Source organism: Triturus cristatus, chromosome 8, assembly GCF_964204655.1.
Source record: "Triturus cristatus chromosome 8, aTriCri1.1, whole genome shotgun sequence".
Classification (NCBI taxonomy): domain Eukaryota; kingdom Metazoa; phylum Chordata; class Amphibia; order Caudata; family Salamandridae; genus Triturus; species Triturus cristatus.
The window spans coordinates 980,159,697-980,179,381 of record NC_140591.1 but is presented as its reverse complement, the minus strand read 5'-3'; the positions used below and the strand labels follow the sequence as shown (position 1 = coordinate 980,179,381).

General features: G+C 43.7%; 1 protein-coding gene across 1 annotated transcript in view; it reads right to left on the bottom strand.

Moving 5' to 3' along the window:
- MAP3K15 (mitogen-activated protein kinase kinase kinase 15) overlaps positions 1 to 19,685 on the bottom strand; it is a 1,172,574-nt gene that overhangs the window by 819,792 nt on the left and 333,097 nt on the right. Inside the window, exon 3 of the mRNA XM_085622522.1 lies at positions 17,205 to 17,228. Within this exon, the coding sequence (XP_085478648.1) occupies positions 17,205 to 17,228 (24 nt within the window). The remainder of the gene's footprint in view (positions 1 to 17,204; positions 17,229 to 19,685) is intronic.

Below are 19,685 nucleotides of genomic sequence, written 5' to 3'. Positions count from 1 at the left end.
TGAAAATAAATAATTAGAAGAAAGGAAGGAGCCAAAGAAGATGACTATGCCAGTAATATTTCCAGTGTCCTGTTCCTGCCGACATCCCTGAAGCTTGGATGAGCAACATAACGCAAGTACAACAATCCAACATGAACAGTCTAGCTGTCCCCTTCAACTGTATCAATACATATGGGAGAATAAATCCCTTCCATGCCATTGGACAGCAGAAAACCAAACCCTTCTCAGAATAGATTGGAAGATGATCTGACTCCAGACGCATAGGCATGCGACCAGGATCTAATCTGCAATAGGAGCACAGCACCTAAGGCCACATGCTTCATCTGCTAGAGACAGCAGAGCTCCAAGAAGGGGTGGCCTCATTCATGCTTTTGGGAAGAAAAACTAATACAAATTAGCAGGTGAGGCACCGATACAGTATTTAGGGTGCCGGGCTACCGGTTTACTTGGGAGTGAACTCTCCCATTATGCTCACAGTGGCTCGCCTACATAGCATCTATGCTTACTTTGCAAATAGCACTTATGTCCGCCATATCACTGGCACTTTTGTTAAGAAGCAGTGCCTAATATTCCCTTTTTGATAAGCAGAGTAATGGAAATAAACAATACATGTTTGTTTCTCTGCTCTTCAGTGCCTTATATTCCTTGTGCTCCACTTACATAAAGATGGCATAACATTGCTTACAATGCATAGTGAAATGCCAAAAATATCTTGCTTATTTATGACCAAATACCGAGTCTCCAGAATCTATGGTTCACCTCAGCCCACACATAAAACAACAGTGTTTATAAGCCTTAAAGAGCCTGGCATGGAGATGGTAAAAGCCGCACTTAATTTGAGCCCGTGGTTTCCGGTGCTCGTCACTGGCACGTTATTGTCGACACCAGCACTTATGACAGCTACCACATGGTGGTGCTATTTGTATAACTTTGAGTTGGGCAGAACAGCAATTGTTTGTTAATTCAGTATGCATTAAATACAAGAATACCTGCAGCGCCAGCGATTTTTATACCTTGTGGGGGCCTACAATAGTCTGAATTGTCACACTTGTATCAGTGTGCTGGTTAGTAGCTGTGTAGGTACTGTCATTGGCAGTGCTGGCAGTGGCAATGAGTGGTGCAAGCTGCAGAAGCCTACTGACCAGAGACCTGGCACTTATTTTTTCCCCCCACAAATTAAGCACTGGGTAAGAGTGACCGAAGGGAGATAGGGTCACACGCAAGGGCAGGACTGAGGCCTTCCCACTGGGAAAGGCCCTGATGTGCTTATAGGGAGTGAAGGTTAAAGAGGCAGAGAGAGGGCCAGTACGAGGTCATCAAGGAGAGAGTGACCCACAGAAATGAGTGGCAGAGGAGTGTGTATCCCTCAGGAGACAGTCGAACGTGAAGTTAGAGAGATAGTGCACAAGGGCCTCGGGGATAGGCAATGAAAGGGTTACATGAGTACATGTTATTATTTCTACCCTTTCAGCTTGACAGAGCTTCCATGGGATTATTTGAAGTCCCTTGGGGTTAAAGGGAAACGAGACCTTTTTGACCCCGCTCTGCCCCTTCCATCACCCTTCTCCTTCCTGTTGTTGCTGCTCCCCAACCTGGAGGGTGCCACTTCTGTACACATTGCAGGGAGTGTTTTCATGTGAAAATAGAAAATGTCAGCCCTAGGCCAATGGTTCAAGATTATTTTAGGATTCGTTTGAGCAAACTATACGTGAATTCATTTTTTACGTATTTTTCATTTTTTTTAACTTACATTTCAAACTTGTCAGACGAAATCCAGTAAAGATACAATGCTAAAGGTGGGAGGGAAAAGGGACGGGCAGAAGAAGACTGAAAATGCAAACAAAGATGGCGTCAAAGATGTAACGTTTGCTTGTGTTTATTGGCCCGGAGGAGCTGGTGACGTTAATCTAGTCTCCTACCTGCCTTCCCCATGGTAACAAATGACTTCTCTATGCTCCGACTGCCTCTTTAAAATGTATAAATAACTCGTTTTAACAAGTGAGATTGTATCCTCGGCAGACTCCCACAGTCCATGTGAAAACTGCTGATAAACACTCAATACCATTCTGGAAAAGGAACAGTTGACCTACTTGAGAGGGGAGGGTTGCAGCTTTGCACTTTAGCTACACGCTACGGTGATCTTGTCTTGGGAAAACACTCCGTGCAGCAACAATATGTCAGAGTGTATGCTCAAACCTCTCAATGGGGCAGTAAATTAATAAAAATAAATAGTATTTGTGAACTCTAATTATGAGACCAGGGGGAGGCAGCCACAGTAAAGGGCATCTAATCTCTGAAAGAGGTATGGTGGACCACGGAAGCCGCCTCCCTAAAATTCCCACTAGAATGTTTTCTAAGGGCCTCATTATGAGTTGGGCTGTTAATTCCTGCCTCTGCGTGAACCCCTATTTACGCACAGAATTACTAGTTAGGTATTAATCATATCTGATCATTATCGGATGAGTCAAATAACTCAACCTTCATTAAATGTCAACAGGTCAATCCGAACGAAATTTAACATGGGAAAACCATATGGTATTTACTGTATCATCAGTGTATGGACATAGGTTGATGGAACTGTTCCCAGAGTTAGGTTACAGACGTTCATTCCCTTTGATGGACTAGGTGCAGTGGCATCGAGCCCCAGAGACTTGATAGCCTTACTGTGCCCACCTAAACCCTGATTATTGCTGTATTTCACAGTTCAAACAGCCTCTTGGGGGCCCTTTCTGTGCCTGCACTAGCGCCCAGAACTCACTGGCTAGGCCACTGAGTTAAGTTGGCTCTTGTTTGTGAATATGAACATCTCACTACCTCCTTTAACCGTTCCTCAAACCTACAACATGAGTCAGACTCACAAAAGGCAAGGTGATAAACTTGGAAACGTGCTACTGTAGCATTACTACCACTGGTGTAAATCAAAAGTTAGCCGGTAATTCCAATTCATTCAGTTACTGGAGAATTGGGATTACGAGTCTAGGTGGATCACCATTGAGTCAGGAGTCTTTTACGCAGGAAGTCTGCATGCTAAAAGCAAGCAAAATAATCGGGTGAAACGCCAGCCAAAAATGGGGAGCAACATGAAGTAATTTGCGCTAAAACACTAATTCTGACATATTGGAGCCGATTCCAGCTGCAAGAATTTGAATGACCCAGGATAGGGACAGGAATATTGTGCAATAATACTGCTCCCCGTAGTACTGTACCCCTGAACTGGGTCACTCAAAATCAGGCCTTATTTTTTGAACCCATTACTGTTTTTTTTCCAAATCACAAAGAGTACTAGCTTCTAGGAAAGCACACGTGTTACACTGTTGTATCCTGGAGTTTTAACCCGGTTGCAAGTTTCATATCTGATAGGTCAGTAGATGAACTCATCTACTGTAGAGATCTGTTTTGGACCCCATGGAAACAGGTTTGAATGTAGGCAGGTTCACTAAGGCCTTGATTACGACTTTGGTACCACCAAACTAGCACACAGTGGCCGTAATTACGAGTTTCATCGCACCTGATAAATAACGATACCACAAGTTACTTTGTTTATCAGGTGCTATAAATAACACCTATCACGAGTTTGCGGGGAATAACACATGGATTTTAGTGTATTAACATAACAAAATCCATATGATGCGGTAAATACCATATGCGTTTATCCCATTAGATTTCGGCAGGTTTTATCTTCTGAAATGTAACAATTATTGAGGTATTTAACGCATCCGATAATTATCAGATGACTTAAATACCTATCAACTCGTAATTCCAACCTGGCCACACATTTTGGAGTATATTGGCAAACTCATAATGAGGCAGAGGTAAACACCGATAAAACTGAGTTTGGTAAAACACATGTGTTAAATATCATTGATTATGAGTTTTTACTGTGCACTGAGAAATTGGTATTTAGCACATGTGTTAAATAACGAATATGTGCTATTTAGCGCATGTGGTAAATACTGACCACCTGAGTACGAGTGGGTCAGTTAATTCTGACTGGCACGTAAACCGCTGTTTATCCATGGGTTCGAACTACAAGTTAAAAATCGGTTGCATTAAGTATCTCGAGCTTCATTACATTTCGGTCAAACCTGCTGAAATTTAACAGGGGAAATATGTATGTTATTTACTGTACAATGCAGATTTTGGTGTGTTAAACACGAACATCTGCATGTTATTCCCCACAGGCTCGTAATAAGTGCTATTTATTACACTTGTTCAATAACCTACCCCATGATGTTGTTAATTATCAGGTGTGATAAACAGTATCTACACTTGCAATCAGGGCCTGGATGTGTTATTTAGTGCATGTGCTAAATACCTCACCTGATGAATAGCACAACCACAAAACATCAGGAAGTGGCCATTTTTCAGGCATTTAAAGTTCTGGAGTGTGGAAATGAATCCCTAATGAACAGAAACAGGCAGAGCAATACTCAAAAGGGCCTTAGGACACACTAAAATACACCAACAGCACCTTCCTTCGTGGTTACTGTTCAGACGTTCATTTTGTTCGAACAAAGCAACTTGAAACACGACAAACAGAATCCACTGCCCTTCTCTGATATCACTCAGTCATCACAAGTCGAAACCTGCCAAACGTTTCCATCACTGAGTAGGAGGTCTTGGCCAAAGAGGTGGTAAGACACCATGACTGTCTAATGTGCCATCTCCTGCTGACAATGACACCAAAAACAAAGAAAAACATGCTTGTTGAGGAGATAATGGTCAAAATCAATAGTGAATAAATATATCCACATGACGTTGAGAACATTAAAAGCAGGTTATAAACCTTGAAATTCTAGGTACTTAAGCAAGTTGCCAAGTACTAAAGCATGACAACTGGTGGTAGTTCTCCACCTCAGCTCTACCTCAAGTTGTGGGAAGAACCAATTACGGCCATCTTCAACATATCTGAAGGGGATGACATGAACAAAGGTCTTGAGGTCAGAAGAATCAGTTAACAGTCACAAGAGTCGTAATAGAAGAGCATGTGGTTGTCAAAAAACTTGACTTGACTGAGAATCATCATCTTTTTGAAGAGTGGCAAACGTAATTTGTTACTTATATTCACATTGATCCATGTATATGTCATGGGGTAACAACTCTCTAATGTTACTGCTGACACATATAAAGAGTGGCTACACCAATCATTATTCACTGTAATCTTTTTTGATTAATGGTTGATTTGTCTACTGTAAAAAACTGTTTTTTTTTAAGATGTCCCCCCATTTATTGCCCCCATTTGGACTATTAGATGCTGGTTTTTTACTCTGACAGTGCACTGAAGCCTGCTAATCAGGCTCCAGTGCTCTCTCCCCAAAAGTGAAATGTGTAATTGGCATCCTGAATTGAGAGAGATCATACCTCTCTTATAAGTCCCTGGTAATTGGTACTGTGGTACCAAGGGCATGGGTGGTAAAGGAATACTCAAGAAATGCAGCACTGGTTGTGCCGCCCTGAGTGACCCAGGTAAACGGATGACAGCAGGACTGCCATTGCCAACTGCAGGGACAGTGTTCACTGCTCCATTTCGACATTGTCATCACAATGTGTGATAGGGTCACAGCACTGCTTTTAAGTATTTGTCAGTCACCCCTAGAAAAGGTCTCTTGTGCCCAGGAGGCAGGGTGCAATATATTATGAGTGTAGTCATGAAAGTACAAGCTTCTATGTCTCTTTAGTGACTTCATCATTAAAGTACACTATAAGTGATACTCGGTCCATAGGATAGCATGGGACTGGCAACTGGGCAACACCCGGGTTTCTAGCTCCATTATGGTACCACCTAAATATGTCAAGTATGGTGTCAAGCAACATGCTTCTCTCCCCAGACATGAATATGGTGTCAAGGAAAGGCTGGCATTCACCCAGGTGGCTACCTAGAAGTTACTCACCTTGTTACCCTGGCTGGTGTGCTTTGTCTGGCAGGCCTGGGTTTTCCTGCCCCAGCTGCCACCAAGACAGGTTTCTGACCTCCTGCCAGGCAGTGTAAGCACTCCCATGAGCCAGAAAAAAGGCTTGTGCAGGAAGGTCACACATCCCTCCACCCAAGTGGGCTAGTGAGTGGCACATCAGAGCGGTGAACTTCAAAGGCTGCACCTTCTCTGATATGTATCTGGGCTGTCCACCTGAGAAGGACACAAACCTCCCCTTGCCCCAGGTAAGCTTGGACCCAGGCAAGGCGGGAAATAAGGTATGAAGGAGGTGTAAACCTCCAGGAAGGCTGGTCACAGCTCCAAGGTGAGTAGCTGGATCTGTAAACCTAAAGTTGATCTCTAACATCTTTAGGAGGGAAGAAATAGTGGACTCTGGGTAGAAAAGGTGACCTAAACAACAAATGTTTTCACTTCAGAGGCAGATTAGCTGTAAGGGACTAGTTGTCTATTGGCTACTAGCTCCCACACCACTAACTCCCCTAAATTGAGGATTTAAGGAACCCCCCTGATACCAGAACCTCAGCTCCGGGCAACTTGCTTCAAAGAAGGAACAAGAGGAGACCTGTGTCATCGACAACAGGAGTTTGCCCCCCCAGCACAAAACAAAAGAGGGATATTGTGTGCCTGAGGCAACAGACTTGGAACTGAGTGAACAACCCTCCTCCTTGGCTAAAACTCATACTCCTCTGAATCAGAGGGATCATTCCCCTGTAAAGTGCAAGTGAAACAACTCTCAGGATGCAAAGAATCGCTGGCCATTGGGACCTCCAAGTTATCACCTAAAGTTAAATAGTGTAGTAAAGTCTGGGAGCTGTAGTCTGGCTTTCACAGAAGGTTCAAGCTGCTTCCGCACACCCCTGGACCTCCAGAATTCAAAGTTCCTTTAAGTTACTTTTACAGCTGCCAAGGCTTGTTGGTTGCCAATCTGTTAACAAACACCTTAACACAACGCTGCATTAAGAGGACATTCCACAACACCTGTGACTGACATCAACAATGACCACACTCGTGTGATTTTGCATCCCCTATCTGGCAGCTGTGTCTGTGGGAAAAGTAGCTTTACCACGGGTCCCGTTTAGGACCACTGTCAAGCAGGACAACTACTGGTCCACAGGCCAGGTAAAATTTAACTAACTGTTGTGGCCTGGTGCTGTGAAACCCACCACCTCTATACTGCGAGGGTGGAACGCAAATCAATCTCTAAGTGAACGATTATCACTAGTAGTTTTTGCCACTGACCGCAATGTTAAATGACAGCATTATTTAATGCACTTATTTTCCATTGCTTTGAAAATCCATAACTCCAGTTATATGAATGCTAAAAAGTTCATTTTGGTGTCTAAAATGATATCAAAATAAGCTCTGTTGTTATAAATTGTTGTCAGTTTCTATAGAGTCTTCTCAATTACTTATGAACCATATTGGACTATAAAATGCTTAACACATGGTCCTCCAGTAATGTCTGACTGCTCTTTGCCACACTACCAGGACTGAACTAAGGATGTATTGTTTTGAATCCAAGGATCATCTTTGAGGCATTGATATAATATTGCATGGTAAGGTTAGCCAATCATACCACATAATATTCCACTTTCCTACGTCTACCCAGTACCTTAATGGTGATGTGTTACCACATTATGACTAATGTTGCTTGTCATCAGCGTCATAACACTGTGGTTTTGAACACAGCACCTAACACACCCGTTCAGCATACAGAGATCCACATTACACAGCATTTCACAATAAATAGTGTTTTCCTTTTACCGTTTCAGCACCGTTGTTCTTGTCTACCTGAGGTCTGCACATGAGTGCAGTCAATTGACCTTATTACACTTGGAAATCCTGCTGTAGCACAGATGTCTGCTTTGCTGGCATTAGGTGTGTAGCTGTCCAAGAGCAATGTATATACTACTCATTCACTCGCTACAAACCATTCATCCCTTAGAAGAGCATTTTGCTAAAGATTGACTGAGAAATGCCACACACCAATTCTACTGTCTGCTGGCTGTTGTAAAGAATTCTAGCACTTGCAGCATTTTCAGGAATAGGGTGTGGCTGTGGATCCCTACGTTGGGCTCCAGGATATCCGTAATGGTGAAAATATGTTTCTGTATGGTGCTGATATTGAGCAAGTGTATCCTCTGGATCTAAAGCTGACTCATGTTTATTGGTTCGAGCCTTACTGTGTGAATCCAGTCTCCTATCCTGTGTTGCTGCACCCTTTTAGGTCACTGATTGGTGGCCTGGTTCCTAGACTCATGCTGCATGGTTCGTTGTAGAAGAACATGGGTCTGGTATAGCATGATATTGTAGCCTAACAGTGCTGCATCCATGGTGGTGTAATACAGAATATACGTGTAAGCTGCTCCAATCAACCTGGAAACGCTTCACCAATCCCTGGCTGTTAATGTAGGCCGGGCCCTGTGTGCAAGTGCATGTGATATTTTATCATTTACAGTGCAAACAATACATGTGCTATGAGTTTTTTTTTACATTATTGTGTTGATCTTTGACATTTTCTGTTGTTTTACAGCTTTTTTGCATTTCCTACACTTTCATGAATTTTAACAACCTGCTTTTGACTGGAGATAATTTGAGTGGGTACTTTCCACTGTTTTTTAATGACATCTCATACTTGTAATTGGATATTATTTGCCACAAGTGTTATTTTTCGGATGCGTTGAATAGCGCATGTGTTAAATAGCATATGCATTAAATAACACACATGCCCCAGAGCCCTAATGGAGAATCCGCCCCTGTCTGCAGCTGAAAAAATAAGTGCTGATTCCCAAAAATGAGTGCTAGTGACCCCCACCAGCAACCACCAGCTCAAATTGAACACTGTATGTCGATGATGAATGAAAATCTGTGAGAAGAGAGTTCCAAAGACCACAATAGAGAGGGCTTTCCCATCAATTGATTCTGTCCTACAGTCAGAGACTTTAAGCAGCAGCACTTTAAGGTGACTGGAAATAGTGAATCATAATCAACCTGGTCATTAAACAAGCACTAGCAAAGCCAAGAGAAATCACCTGTGAAGCCTATTGGCTTTGATAATGCCTTTATGTTATATTTTATTAAAATACATAATAAAAAGTGGAGATGGAGAGCAGAGATGAGAGAGGCAGCTAGGGAGAGAAAATAGTCCCTCACATGCATGTAATACAAGGTTTGATATCAACAGTGGAAGGATAAATGACATCCAATCAAATCACAGTGAGACGGATGTGTTCCTGGGTGCGACAAACACATTAGGGAGGGGAACCATCAAATCAAGGGCAGGGAAGTGAGGTAGACAGGAAAGCCACCTAATCGTAAATCAGGGTTGGCCCAAACCACACTCCATAGACATCATTATGAGTGGCCTGTTAAAATCCCCAGACTCTCCCTCTCTCAGAATTTTCGTTATGGGTGCTGCGGTAATTCTGTGGGTGGGAAAATAATGGGGATTATGACATATTGAAGACTAACAGGCAGGCATCAGTGTTTCCATGCTGACCCTTCCATGTTTTTCTCTTGCCATTCATTTGTAGATTTTGGCTGTTTTAAAAAATTCGAAGTTTTATAGATGCTTGCAGCAGCGAAATCTCCTTGTAAGCCACAAAAAAAAATGTATTTTAATGAAACCAGAAACTGCTTTTACCAGCTGCATCTAAATTAAGTGACCACACGTAATGTGTGCCTAAGTATTGTATTGTTTAAAATAAGTCTTCGCCAACATACAGCTAATTCTGTCTGTAGGTGAGATCTAATAATTTGCGGCTTTATTTTACAGAATAATTTGAGTATCATCGGCATACGTTGAAAATACACAGGTGAAGCACTGGATCAGCGCCTTGCCTTAAGAGGGTGTGCACGTTAATTAAAAAAGAATAGGTAACATACAGGCCTCTTGGGGGGCCTGCAAGACAGAGATGTCAATTACAAAAAGAAAGAAGGTGCACAGACAGCGAATAGTCTGCCAAAATGGATTGTAACAATCATGAGAAGAGCTGCCAAAACCAACCTGCCTCAGGATTCTCTAGAGGACCACCCAGCTAACAGAGTTAATTGCCACCAGCAAGTCTAATAAAAGCATCTTTATTATCTGCTGCCAGAAGCGGGTCATTCAGTAGCACAAGCAGTGAAGTTCCAGCAGTTAGACTCCAAAAGAAAGGACAGAAATTAGTGGAAAATTAGAGGATCACGTGTTGCGCAACCTAGAAATAAATTGCTTGGTTAATTGTATTATTATAGTTTCTTATTTGTGTGTTCTTTTTCCTCTGGCATCCTGCCATGTAAAACGCAAAAATCTGCCACAACAGACATAAGCACAATATATACCGTATTTTATTTTGGTGAAAGAGAAAATGTGAAGGAGTGCCTATGCCCATATGAAATACTCCAATAAAAACCAAAATGTATCTCCCATTATTTCGGAAACCCCGGCCTTCTGAAATGCTCTGCTGTGTCCAGACCTACTACCAGTCCTCGAAAAAATCACCTACAATTTTGTGATTTGCGTTCTTGGTGGATACAAATAACACCACATCAATAACCTTTAAGTCGATGCCGTCTTTCCGTCAACAAAACCTTAGTTCAACACGGTCATTAGCTTGATGCCAATTTTGAACTGACAGGTTTATTATCCTAACCCCAGTCCTCACACTTAAGGCGTAAGAGACATGTTGAGTTATTTGGATTTGAGTCAATGAGCACACACGAATGGTTTGGTGAATGTGAAAATCTGTCACTGTAAAGGTGTATGGGAAAGATTGCATTGTGTTACCTTTGTCTACGTTGGCTGGAAATGCTACACAACGAAATACTCATATAGAAGGGAATTATAGGCAAGGGACCCTGGTTTTAAATACCTAGTAACAATGCATTTATATGAACATAGAAATGTCATGAAAGAACATATCTATAGGTTACATTATCAACATCTGTATAGCGCTCCTCTGCCAATAGTATGGCCTTATAGCACTGCCTATGTGCTCTATCATGCTCTATCTTGGTTTCTCCATTTCTGCATCAAAGTGGACCTGTGGTAGCGCTTATTACAGGAAAATGCGCATCTATTTGACTGGCTAACAGAAGGACTCAATGGTATATAAATATATATTGTATTAATGCCAGCAAAAAATGTCTTGTGAGGGACCATTTCAGGTTTTTGGTCTGTAGGTTAAATAACCATATTAAAAGAATATCAGATCCATTAACTCAGGTAACTACTGCAAACACTCCTGTTTTTGGTCTGGCTGAATACAGCTTTAGTCGTTGTAGAGCTCATGTCAAACAAAATAAGCATTTGCAAACCCAATATTTCTGGTTTTTAACAGCAACCCTTGCCATTTTAGATTAGGTTTCTCAATCTTAGTTATCAATAAAGTATTTCAAAATGCATTCCAAAATGGCGGCCGTGCATGCACAAATCTCCGTGCAATGGATGCCCTGCAATTACTAAAACTGCGGTACAAAAGGGGGTGGTGATGGACGGAGCATCAGAACCAATCAAACACTCACACCCAGTCAACAGATCTGGGTTTGATCCATCACCGTTCTTTAGCCCACTCTGCCACCCCAGTTCAGACATGGCCATATGCAAATCTAAAACTGCAGCGGGGACCACAGCAGCCACCAAGGACAGTTACAGCAGGGGCAATGGTGGCGACCACAATAGCCACAGTGACATGGCAACAACAGTGAGCACATCTTTAACTACTGCAAAGCCCATAACTGCGACAACACCTTTCATCAAAGCAGCAATGACAACAAAACGTGTCACAATAGGATGGACCACAGCAATAACTACAGCTATGACCTGAACAGTGACAACAGTAGCAGAGGCACCAACTGGAACAACAGCTGTCTGAAAACAGGGACAACGACAGTGACCACATTTGTAATCACTGAGAAAAACAAACAGATGTGAAATGAGTTGAATGCTCAAATTAATATATTACTCTGGGCCACACTCCAGTCCATTCTTTTTTTGCTCACTGTGTCTGTACAGGTAGGGACTAACCAAATGCAAATTAACATCGGACCTGCTCCAATAGGAACAGTCCAGTGCAAACTGTTATAACAAGTGCCCTCTAAACAGGAACACAAACATCCCCATAACCAGTTTTTTCTTGCTGAACCTCATCACTGAGATTCAGCTCAAGTACTAAGGCACAGGACAGGGAGGCTCGGACTCATGTCTGAGCATAATGTTTGCAGTTAAGGTGTCTGTCCGAGAAAAACAAATTAGAACTGGAAAGGTCTATGGTCTGTCTTTAATGTGCTAATGTGTGAAAACTCACGTGTTTACGTTTTGTCTCTGTGTTATCTGCCTCTTTCTGAGCATTCTATGTCGGTGTTCTGTTTTTCCCCATGCTCATGGTGACATGTAGCAGGCTACATGTGACATTTTATAAAGAGTCTTTGTGCATTTCAGCATGAATGTATTTTAATGTGTTACCACATTAAAGCTGGAACCACTGGTTTGGCCAGTGCTTGTTTTAATTTTACATGGGTGCTGTTTGAGTCTTGCCCCATATGTCCATCCCCCTTCTGTCAGTGGCAGTTTTTCAACAGAAGACCAGAGCGACCTTGGAGTTCACAAACTATTGTCAGGGCCCTGAAGAATTATGCGATTGGGCAGCTCTGGCATTGTTTGCATAATTATGGATCTGAGGTATTTGCCAGTCATCTATCATCTGCTGCACAGTCTGCATATTCTAACAAAAAAATTGTTTCTAGCTCAAACGGTTCTAAAGTTACTAAAAAAGCAGCGACACATGTTGCGGCGCAGTGGTAAGCTCTTTGAAAATGTTTACTGGTCACCTATCTGTAGCTTATTGGTATTTTAAGGTGTTAAACTGTCAGTGGCGTCACTAGGGGGGTGTGGGGGGTGCGGACCGCACCGGGTGACACCCTCACGGGGGGTGACACCAAAGGGCCGGTCCATGTGTCTGTGGTGCACTGCAAAATTTTATTGAAACTCAAACAAACAACCAGCAGTCCAGATTCTGAAACCGAAACGCAAGGACCGTGGACGCGACGCGCGCAACCTAACCTAAACGGTTTACCTTCTATTCAGCAGGAGGAGGAGGTGCCGCCTGTGCGCAGCGCGCACTGTCTCCTCCTCCGCCGCGTCTGCGCGCCTGACGTCACGTCGTCACTAGAGGGGTGCAGTGCAGTCGGCGATGTGGGCCCCCCGCATGCGCATTGGGCCCCAAGTGCGCGTGACTCACGAGGGACGACTAGGAGGTGAGGACGCCTGAAACAGGAGAAGCGGCTACACACAATTCCCAGGGCCTCGACTTAAGGTAGAGCGATAAATATATTATACACCGCTAATGAGCAATTACCATATAATCCCCTCCCAATTAGCTGGCATAATGATGAATTAAACATTCGAGCCGCCTGGATTAGGTTTCCTACTTTGTGTATTATTGACGAGGGCTCGGCTTCTGCGGAGCACCAAAATATCGAATGAGATATGGGGTTTTCAGCTGGGGTAATTATAAATTCAATGCTTGGCCCATTGTGTGTGTCACTTGTCTAATGAAACGTGTCGGAAGGCGGGACGTCAACCCCTCACTTCAAGTTTCTTATTTGGTATTGACCAGTGGTGTTTTATAATCCTTTCCAGGGTACAAAGTGTCTGCGCTTTCAGAAGAGCTTCATATCAGCTTGTGTGTTCTTCTGTTCAGGCATGGAAGGAACACACAGAGGAACATTACAACATTACTCACATTATATATAAGGACTCCACGAAGTGAACTTATATTTTACGGTCTGCTAATGCTGTTTGCCAAGGCTGAGCTTCCCCTGCGGGACTCGGACCTGCGACCTCAGCATTACGCACAGGAACATACAGCAGTATCCAACCCACCGAGCTGCCTTGTGGGGGAGGGTTTAACAGCTAATGGTCAGAGGGCTTCGAGTCCATGTGAGGGCAACACGAATGGGAAGCTGGCCACTCTTTTAGAGAATTATATCTTGCCATTTATGATGGTCGCAGGGAAAGGTGGCTGGTTTGGCTAGCATTGGGGTAGTGATGTGTGAGGAAATATTGGCCGGGTGTGGGGCAGAGAGATGCCAGATGGCTGTCCTGTCTTTGACAGAGACGTGTTGTGTCATCGACTGGCCAGTGAGAGGCAGGAGAGGAAACCTTGGCTAATAAGTGGGAAGATGATGCAGGGTGATATAACTGGCAGAAAGTTTGTGTTCTTTGATGAGTCTTCGCAGGGGTGTATACAGGTTCCACAGCCTTGGACAGGGATCTGTGGTGCTCCACAGATGTGACTAGTGAAGGGTAGTTTGGGTGGTTGGTCATGGTGTTTTGTGTGGTCAACCACCATAGGATTGGGTGCAGTGTGGTTTACCACTTTTAAGCAGGGGGTGTTGAGTGATAACCTGCTCATGTTCATGGAATGTTGTGGTGCTCATCGATGGGTTGAGGGTAAATGGGGATTTTCTGATTAAAGAGAGGAAGTGGAGAGTGGCTTACTGGCTATGGGCAGGGACAGCGACTCACTATGAATAGTGAGCAAAGGGTGTGTGGTGTGATTCCACAGCCATTGCCAGGACGGTGGGCATCCAATACATATGGGCAGGGGTGTGCACAATGGTTTGTCATTGACAATCAAAGGGTATAGCGGCGTTCATGGCTGGCCAAGATTGGGGATGAACTTAGAGTGAATCAGCAAATGTAGGAAGAGATGTGCAATACCTTCCACCTGGTATGAGCAGCGGTGTTGTGTGTTTGATCAGCACTGGCAGAGGTTGTAGTATGGTTGCCTAGCCATTTACTGGATGATTTGCAATGAGCGTCTAATGCAGTTCACCTGCAACGCTTATGGAGGTAAAGTGTGTCTTGCCCCAGTTACATTTTGTTTCACCAGACATCATCATCTTGAAGTGAGGAGTCTGTGGTGGATTAAACATGGGCTAAAGTTGTAGAGTGGTTGACCGTACAAGAGTATACAGTGTATTTGGCCTTGCGGAGGGATGTAAAGAGACTACTTAGACATAGACAGAGGGGTCCCATCTGGTAAACTTTCCAAGGACAACGTAATAAAGAATCATGGAACGGCCATGGACAGGGAGTAGGTGCATTGTGGTTCCCCAGACAAGAGGTGTGGTGTTGTGTGGTTGGCTATCTACAGCAATATATAGTTTGATTGGCTTGACCTGCCTAGTGTGTGGATCATTAAATAAAAATTTCAGAGAAGCACATTACAGTTTACTTCCATGGCCTGAAGGTGTAAACTGGTTGACTAACCCTGGGTTGGCATTAAGGAGGGGGTTACCAGCTACGTGCACACCCATGCATTGAGATTGGCTAGTCATGGGTTAGTGTAATATGGTGACTTACGGCCATTGAGACGGTCATTCATTCTGTGTAGTGATTAATAAAATGGGAAGATCATGTAGTCTTTGTGTACAATATATGGCTGACAATGTGTAGGTGGTTTAGTTTGGGTTTGCAAGCAGGAGATCTGTGTTTTTGTACTGCTAATGAGTGATGGGCAGGTGCTGCTCCAAGCATGGTCTACAGGAAACCAGCAGCAAATGTATTTTGAATTATCGCCATTACAGAGGAGAAATAGCTGGCTGACTACTGATAGGTAGTAGTTGTAGTATGGTTACAATAGGATGATTTGCTATTGTGCGATTGGTCAGGAAGCGTGTAGTGTAAATGGTGCCAGGGGCAGACACAGAGATTCTTGTGTTACTTGCAGTTCAAAAGTTACAATCCTAACATAGGACAGTGGCTATGAACTGTCATCAAAGACCTGCAGACAAACATGAATGGTATAGTTAGAACTTCACTTTTTTTGTGTTACTATAAAGTTAGAAATTCCCCAGTCTTTCATTATTTTAATGTTGCTAAAAAGAGTTTGGGCCGATATACATTTTTATTAGTAAAGCCAAGCCCCAACCACTACGGTATGCTTTAAATCCTGAGTTTGTGCTTCCCCAGCCCAAACCCTCTTTAAATTTGCTGCCCACCAGTATGGATGCCATGTGATTTCTACATCTTGTAATCCTCATTGGCTCATGTGACATTCCCTGTAGACGGAATTACATACTAGCGATAAAACCGGCCCGGTCATTGCCTTTCTGTTTTTATTTAATTAGCAATCAGGTGATTAGGGCAACTGTGGAACATATTTTAAAGTGCGTGCTAATTATATTTACTGCTATATTTAATGTTTTAAGTTTGAAGGTGATTTTGCTAATGTTTTTTACGGGAATAATGAAAGTAGAGCTGGATGGGGCTGATATGGGGCTGGGGCCCGAAGGTCAGCTGTGAGATAAGGTACACAGGAGCGGGATGGTCGAAAAGTGGATAATCGGGCCTGGAAGTAAGTACTTGTGTTAAAACCTGGCCTGTTGGAATTTGAGGGTTTGCACTTACATCCAGACATCGCTCTTACTTTCAAATAACTCTCCACATGCTCTGTATACACACAGAATTGATCCGTTGTATACTGGTGACTGTTTGCAAGTAGGTATAATCTAATCTAGGGCTTGTAGGCTAGCGAACTCGGAGCGGAGGAGGTCCATGCAGTAGGTCGTGAGGGGGTGACACCATGAGTTACCCGCACCAGGTGACACCAACCCTAGTGACGCCACTGTATACTGTTAATAATTAGGTTCAACCTATGCCCAGAGTGTGTTAACATGTGTAAAAATGTAGAAAATAATGGAGTAATACTATCAGAAAATTTGCTGCATTACGCCACAGAATATGGCTTTTCTTGCCGCAGAATATTGTCAACCCTGCTGCATAATTTGACTCTCCCCTGCCGCTTAATTCTAGTGGCCCTGCCTATTGTCCTGATCAATAGGAAATTCGCTGTTACAAGTATTATAAAGTACCAATGTGGTCAAACATCGATATACAACCCCTTTGCATTGTTCACACATTTCACATACTCTTTGCCCTCTGAACAACATGCAGTTACTCTGTACTTATAAAAACAGGAAGTAATTAGTCGTATCCGGAGGTCTGGGTGTAACAAGTCACCTAATCAGCCCAAATGGCAACCAAAGCCTTTCACGACTCTACTAGTTTTTAGCCAATCTCACTATGACGCACATTCAAATGTTCCTAGCTAGAATAATAGGCTGGGTCAATGGGCCCTCCAGTTGGTTATGACAGGCGTACTAATTACATACATATATTTAGCGTCAGCCACTGGACAGCGCTGCATGCAATTATAAAGGTTACATGATGTGAACCGATAAAACTCACGTCTTATGCTAAAATACTAAAGTGTAAAAACTTACTGTGTTCTTCTGAGAAACCATGTCCTACAAAGCGAAAAGAAAGAGAAAGAAAAGTCAATACTTCCAAGTTATATTTGTCTTTTTCCCAATGAGAAGGCAAAGTGAGGCATTACTAGGCAAAAAGAATAGAACTGCAGCAATGACCCCACATGTGAAGATGCAATGATTATGCACCTACCAGAGTCTGCTGTGCGGGCTCTAGGCGCTCGCTCACTCTCTGCTGTGCACGCTCTAGGCGCTCGCTCACTTTCTGCTGTTCACGCTCTAGGCGCTCGCTCACTCTCTGCTGTGCACGCTCTAGGCGCTCGCTCACTCTCTGCTGTTCAAGCTCTAGGTGCTCGCTCACTCTCTGCTGTGCACGCTCTAGGCGCTCGCTCACTCTCTGCTGTGCACGCTCTAGGCGCTCGCTCACTCTCTGCTGTGCACACTCTAGGCGCTCGCTCACTCTCTGCTGTGCACGCTCTAGGCGCACACTCACTCTCTGTGCTTTAAGCTATATCTGAAGTATATTTTTCCCAAGTTATAATCAGACAGCAGGTGTTGAAAAATACATATTACCTCTTACCGATGCCATCCTGCAGGTGATAAGGGCCAGTGGAGCACTGGTGAGCCCCAATGGAACCTCTCTGGCCCTCCGCCCCCCCCCCCGTGCTGAGTGCCGTGCCCAGAGAAATGAACAGCACTTGTTTTGGCAGGCAGCTGCCAATGGCCACAGAGATGCGTGCAGCCCTCAAGATGGCGGAGAAAGGGCTGTGACTAGCAGCCGAGCGAGACCCATCGACACCAGAGGCCTACTGCTGAGAGCGGCCTGGAGTCTGAGACTAGTGACAAGAGCAATAGATTAGCAAGAGAGCCCCCCAGGGGTGCCTTGAGGACAGACCTTGTGACATGGAGGCCGGGACCGAGTGGCTCTGTGGGTGCCTGAGTCCGGCGGGAGGCCTGACTATGTGGCACAAGCTCAAGAACAGCCCAGGAAACCAGCATGCCGCCTCTGCCCACCATCCAGCCTTTCTACCCCTACAGCTATCACCAGCTCGGGGATCCCTTCAGGCCAAAGGTCACTGCCCGGGAGTGCAACAGCACCCTGAAGGCCTGGCTGAATGAGCCTTGCAAGAACCCCAGCAATGGCAAGAAGAGCATGCTCTGTAAACATGTAATATATATTTGTCTAACTCTAATCGCTTCAACTCTTCTTAAAATGTAATCTTGAGTGAACTTGCGACTTGTATATATGCAACTCTAACCACTAGTATCTCCAGTAGACTTATGTAATTACTACCATTCTTATGTGAAATCAGCGATTTTCTGTTAGTATCTGTTATGTCATTCATGTACTTTGAAGTTCTTTTGTAATGTAACTGGTTCTACTGTAAGGCGCTCTGACACCTTCGGGTAATGTTCGCGCCATATCAAAACGCATAAATAAATAAATAAATACTGCTCCATTCCTTCACATCCTCTCTCAACCTGGCTCCTCCATCTAGTGCTTAATTTGTAAAAGAATAATTGACCCAAAGTTTTCTTCATAAACCTGCGGTCTGCGCTATCGAATGTTGGGGGTGCTGAATATCAAGGTTGGGTAGTTTTGATTTCACCTCCTGCATCTTTAATCCAGCACCAAACATTCCCTGCCCCTTACTTTCTCTGTTGCAGGTTCTTTTACACCCCTGCTTTCTTCCTTCGTCATTATTTTTCCTTTTTTTCTCTTCCGCCTACTTTCTCCTTTTGTGATTTCTGTCTCTTGCTTTGGGTCAAAAACTGTTAAGGAAAAATACGTGCAAGCTCCCAGTAATAAGTGTGAATGAGTCCCACCTGCAACCACCAGTTAAAATGTAGCACTGCTGCTTCCATCCTAACTTCTGTCACCACATCCTCCAATTCCCCTTCTCTGTTATTTTGCTCTCAAACTAGCCAATAAGTCTTTCCTTTCAACTGAGCTACAGCATTCGCCATCACTTACGGGTCTCCTTACGAGTGCCCTTTTGCATGGAGAATTAAAGGCGACATGAGTACTTCGTGTTCCCCTGCTTGTCCCACAGTCCTCCACTCCCCCAGTAAGTCACTCAGAGACTCCTCTCTTTAGCGCTAAGAAACACACTGAAATTAAGAGTTGCCTCGTAATTAAGGAAAACAAGTGAAAACAAGCGGTACAAAAGCTGTCAGACAGAGGAGTAAATCGCCTTGGGCACAGTATGCAGACGCGCCACTTGCCCCCACTCAATCTCCCCACTCTCTCGCTGCAATGCTCAAGAACGATATTAGAAGAAATATGTGGTTTTTCCACGGTGTAGCCTTTTTTATTCACATCAACACTTAAAATTGCTCATCAGAAAATAATGTCAAGGGACAGGTTTTGCTTTGAAAGCATTCATTAAGTAGATACCAAAAGTAAGCGGGAAGATAAAATACACAAGTCAAATTTCACGTTCCAAGAACATCAAGAATACGTTGTTGTGCAATGCACTGTGCGCCTTGTGCCAG